General features: G+C 34.3%; 1 protein-coding gene across 1 annotated transcript in view; it reads left to right on the top strand.

Moving 5' to 3' along the window:
• The window catches only part of LOC150077203 (cell adhesion molecule Dscam1-like), a 275,287-nt gene extending 270,728 nt beyond the window's left edge, over positions 1 to 4,559 (top strand). The window contains exon 25 of the mRNA XM_090386702.1: positions 4,276 to 4,559. Coding sequence (XP_090242828.1) covers positions 4,276 to 4,426 — 151 coding nt within the window. The 3' untranslated portion in view covers positions 4,427 to 4,559. The remainder of the gene's footprint in view (positions 1 to 4,275) is intronic.
• Positions 4,560 to 6,000: the final 1,441 nt, after the last annotated feature.

Here is a 6,000-nt window from a genome sequence, read left to right on the forward strand (position 1 = left end):
TTCACCCCCCCCCCCTCTTTAAAAGAGAACAATATATTTACTAACCCGAAGTTTTCTGTGGGCACAAAGAGTCACAGCATAGATTGGTACTACTGTCTTTCGCGAAAACGTTAATCTTGGGGGGGGGGACTCAGTGATATATAAGGCCCTGAAGGGAATGAATGAGGGAGGTACGTTTTCACTAGCAGAAGAGAGAAAAACCAGGATGCACAAATACAAAATTTGTGGAGTAACGGAAGGCTGGATGGCTGGCTTAAAGTTTACTCTCGTGCAAAGTGTAGTAAACCATTGAATAAATTGCCTACCAACAGTGGTCGAGGCAGAAAGTTTTGTAAAGTTCAAAGCGGAATCGGACAGCCACTTTTTTGCAAGTGGAAGATATGAGTGATAGCGATTTTTTTCTGCATTTTACCTTTTAATTTGCAGCTTTTTTAATGTTATTTTACTTTCTAAGATAAATGTTCAACTGTCGTCAAGATATTCCCTTTAAATGCAGCTCCCCTATGGGCTCCATTCCCTTTAAATGCAGCTCCCCTATGGGCTCCATTCCCTTTAAATAGTCCCTTTCTCTTTAAATTCCCTTTAAATAGCCACTCTAGCTTGCATGCTGTTCAAGGGGCGATTGTAACTAGCAATGAACTGATTAAATTAATGATATTTCTTTTAAATAAATTCACAGACGCATGGCTTTAATACGGACATTCTCAAGTTGCGGTATTCATTGAGCAGCTCTTCAAATAGAGGAACAAATATGTCAGGAAGAAAGGTTTCAGTGCCAACGATTTCTTTTTACGGAACGCATTTAGTTTATTTAAATGTATGCGCATTAGAATCTTCAGAAATTAAAACAGAATGGGTTTTTCTATATCGAACTATATGTTGAAATGCTATTACACGTATAAAGAAGCCGAGCTTGATGCTTGCATAAATGATCTTGATCTTTCAGCTGAGTTTAACCGAATTATTTGTGTGTCAAGGAACGACAACATACAAAAAAGTATCAGATTTTGATCTAAGATTTCTAATTACAAAAATATCGCCATCAGTAACACTGACAGAATGCCTCTGATAGTTTGACTGTAGAAATACATTTAAAAATTTATTTTAAAAATAAATAAGCAATAACAGTTTTCTATAACGCGTAGACGTTACAATGGAGAAACTACTAGATGTCTTGTTTGTAATTCGACAAAATCTAGTAATATCTTTTATTGTGAAAGACACTAGAACCCTATTAAGAAGTTTTCGAAGAGGGTGGAGGTTTAAAACTTCTTATGAGGGAGAACTTCTTAGAAGGGAAAATGACCTAATAGTATGAAATATTAACTACAGAAATAAAAATGAAAAGATACACATACATAAGTTAAAGATCATTAAAGTACTATTTAAGAATTTATAAATATTTTACTCTGCCTGTGGGAAACATTTTTAAACTGAGGATTTCTGATTGCTTAACATTCTGTTCATTAAATTCATTGCCAAATATTCATTATCAAGTTGAAAGGACGAACTCCTTTGGAGTTCATCCATCCGACTGTAACCCTTCAAATTAGAAAAACATAATTAATATAATCAGTATAATTAACAATTATTATACTCATATAATCAGCATAATTAATAATTAATTTGTAGCGTTAAAATAAAACTGCCAAGGAGGGACGAATAATTAGGGCCAATACAGTAGATAGACAAAAATGCTCTTATTCTTTAAAGAGTTACCAAACATACAACAGAAATAAATAAAGTATTATAAATTCAGCTTTCAACGTAACTTAAAAGATCATAGTTACAATAATACACAGCAACAACCCAATAAGTAATTCAGAACTATTCAGAATCATCAGAACTTACCGACAAATGCTTCTTTGTGCTTCACGTGATCGATGCTATCCAATTATGGATATCGATGAAAACAATTGCAATATGACACTTCCATTATATCAAAATGTTTATACTAAAAAGATTTGAGCTGAAAGCCTCAGACTACTTACGGAAAATTCACTAATCGAACAAGTAGTGGCGTAACTAGGGTGGTGGCGTCCGGGAAAATAAAAAAAAAAATTGCCTCCCTTCCTTTGAAAACTGTTCTTTTGGAATTTTTGCATTTTTTAATCATAAAAAGGCATCCCCAAATATGGAGCCCAGGGAGCGTGCCCCATCTGCCTCATCCTAGTTAGGCCACTACGAACAAGTTATTGTGTAGTGTAGAACAAGTCATTTTAGTTCGTAGTAAATTACCGAAGTTGGTGAAATGGCATCGTTTTGGGTACATCTCAAATTGTGAATGCCTTCACAACGAGTTGCCCTAATATTGCACTACTTCAAATAAGCAACGCTTCGCCAGTGAAGAAAAAAAACAAAAAAAAATTTATTACGGACACCCGGAATATAAGTTCAACTACCCATGTGTATTATGTCTGCAAATTGCATTTACTCTTTGGTCGACTTGCCTGCTTTGCTGGACGAAAAACCTCGATATCTACGCCTCAGATCGACTCAGCCATAGAGTGAAAAATGTCCATAAAAGTTCCTCGCGTCACCGACGGGATTCGAACTCGGGCCTTTTCCACCCTGTGTGGGGAGGATAGTGACAATACTACTGTGCTACGGCACAGACTCGCCAGTGGAAAAGACTAATGTTCCTTATTCTCGGCGGATACCGGTGGTGCTATCCGCCGAGAATAAGGAACATTAGTCTTCTCCACTGGCGAAGTCTGCGCGGGTAGCAGCGTCCTCCCCTCACCGGGTGAAAAAGGCGTGGGTTGAATCCCGTGGTGACGCGAGGAACTTTTATGGACATTTTTCATTCTGTGGCTGAGTTAATCAGTCTCAGGCGTAGACAACAAGGTTTTTCCCCGAACCCGAGGGTTTTCGTCCAGCAAAGCAGGCAAATCGATCAGAGAACACACAATTTACAGTTACAATACATACGGGTAGATGAAATAACTTGTCCTGGTGACCCTAATAAATATATTTTCTCCCCTCCACTGCGCGGGAAGCGTTGCATATTGCAAGTAGTGCAATATCAGCTCAACTCATTGTGAAGGCGTTCACAATATGAGATATATGTATATTAAAAACGATGCCATTTCAGCTGTTTCTTTGGTTTTCTACGAACTAAAATGATGTTATTCACTGACTTGTTCGATTACCAAAATGTTTATATTCTTTAATATTTTTAATACAAAAATAAAGAATTTCTATATTTAAAAAAACGTATTAAGTGGGAAAACGTAATTATATAATTCACTGTGTGTTCTTTATCACGTACTTCTTATGGGGGAAAGCTTTTTACCCGGGAAACTTATAATGAGGGGGAAAATAGTACATTACAATATATAGAATTGATAATATGAATTAAGAGGGGAAAATAGTACATTGATAATATGAATTAAGAAACCAAACCTAGTACAGGAGAAAACTTCTTATCCGGGTTCTACTGTAGTTCCACTGCGGGAGGATTCAGCTAGTGGAAATGGGTTGGTTCCGATCGGAAGACGAGACTACACCAGCAAAGCAGAGCCATCTTACTTCTGTTCTCCGATACACTTTTCTCCACTGGATGTCATAGCCAGTTTGAGTTTCAACGGAAAAACAACAACAACATGGATTCACAAAAGGTAGATCTTTCCATCAATTTCGTACTGGCTTGTGAGAGTTTTTGCTGACAGCTGATGAGGTGGATCTCATCTTCATCCATCTTTACCAGACATTTTATAGTGTCCTATGCCAGATTTTCATCTCAGAACCTTGCCATTTGATCCGGTAAAATATGGCTATACTGATATTATTGCGTCTCACGCTGGGTTGCACACCAGAAACTTACACATCCCAATACTAATCCATAATTAGAGACACTTGAACCATGTTGAGTTAGTCGGAACTAAACGCTTGAAGTTCCTGTTTCCCAAATACTGTATCGTATATGCATCGATTATATAATAATATCTCTGATGCTTTTCTGCTTTTAAGGACTAGCTTTCGTTGCTGGCTTTATCTTCTCTAGAATTGTCATCACAGTTCATCCTCACCTCTGGAACTAAATTAAATTAAAATAAAACAATAAAATTTTAATAGAATAATTTTATCAATATTTTCAGGAAATTCAGTATTGATAGTTTTATTGTTAGCTATGAATTAAACAGAAAAAGTTTTTGAAAATATTTTCTAAGCTTATTTGGAGTGTGTTTGTTTCCACACTTTTTTGCTTTGTTTAATTAAAGCATTATGGAATTTTAATAACTTTTTATAAATATTTTAATCTCTTTATTTCAGGAGATCAGATGACGACAGCGACAGTGATGTCGGAGAAACCTACGCGTTCAGCGAGGTTGATCCAATGGAAAGTACCGCAGAAGCTTACGAAATGTCTGAAGCTGAATGTGATATGTACCTTCGAATTGCGCACAGAAGAAAAGAAGTCTGATGATTATTTCTTAAGAGATTTAAGGATTATTTCTTACCGAGGTTGAAAAACGTTTTGCAATATGCGCTTCAGGTTTTGTAATGATGTGAATGTTTATTGGGTTTCAAACAAAATGCGAACGTAGAGAAAGCAAATACACCCATCTAGTTCATGTGTGGATTCAGAGAATTGTTACGCTAAAGCTTCCATTAGTGTGTATCATCTAAATTTATACATCGTCTTAAAGAAATCTAGTTGCAAAAAATTTAAAACTTTCTTATCTGTATATCCCTTTAAATTATTATATCTCTTATCGAAAATTCTAATAATTAAAAGTGAAAGTATACTTTATCTCACACAGAACGGCTGCATCCGAGGAATTCTAACAAATGAGGGAGAATCTGTGTATTATAAGTCCAACTCAAACAAATAAAAACGTAAATACGTATAAAAGTAATAAAAAGTGAAGTCTGTTTGCTTAAATAACTGCCACGAATTGAATTTCGGTGAAATATATACGGTATTAACTATAACTTTGTACAGGATTTTCCTTCCATTATTAACAATAGAAAATCTTAAGACGCATAATGCCTATTGAGAAATCATACAAAAAATAGATAATCCATTAATTATTGATTCTATAAAACAACAGCCCTAACTTTGTGTTTCCTTAACTTTTTTTACAAGAAGTGGCTTCTTTTGCGATGGACAATTGTATTTTTTAAATACTCTAAATGTATATTGAACATAAAATTTTGATAACATATACAACATATATATATACTGTATATGTATACAATGTTAGTTTTAAGGAATATACAAAACATATGAAGGCGAAAAAAGGTGTTCAATTTATACTTTTGTAATATAATGCATGGGTTTGTGGTAGAAGAAATTAATTTCGCTTTGTAATGATGTCATTTATTTGTTCTTAATGTAGTTGTAGGCTTTAGCCTAACTTAAAGGAAAACTGAAAAATATCATTCCAGGAAGTAATTTTAAATGCTAACGAAAGATCTTCATTATAAATAAAGGTCTTCTAATATTATTATAATTATATTAAAAAGCCGTCAGATGGACAGCTTCATTTATGAGAATTTTTGGCAAAAGAGAACAACATTAATTAAAATTTAATTTCGATGTTTGAAGCAAAGACAACTGATTGCTAATTAAGAAGTAAACTGTAAGGAGTAATTAAAAAGAAAAACGGGAAATATTTTGACTAAGAATAAAAATCAAATACCCAAGAAAGGTTGCATAGTAAGGAACTGAATAAAAAAATAATATTAACGAAAAAAAAAAAAAAAAAAAGAGCCTGGAAGTTAATAATCAACAACCTTACGTATAAGGTGTCATTGTTAATCTTAAGGTGTCTTGTTATGTCTCCGACTTATATTTTTACTATTTCATCGTTGCATAAGTACCAGCTGTTTCGCATTTCATTTTGAAAGTCACCAGTTGCTTGTTCAACGATATTCGAATGTTATAAATATGTAAATAAGTGATGGGATGTCCAGTGAACCATGATGTAAAACGGTCAAAAACTTTGTCAAAATATTTCATATATAATGCGCAATAAAAATAAGAAGAGGAAA

Source organism: Mastigoproctus giganteus, chromosome 12, assembly GCF_048544385.1.
Source record: "Mastigoproctus giganteus isolate SK-2022 chromosome 12, ASM4854438v1, whole genome shotgun sequence".
NCBI classification, from domain to species: Eukaryota; Metazoa; Arthropoda; class Arachnida; order Uropygi; family Thelyphonidae; genus Mastigoproctus; species Mastigoproctus giganteus.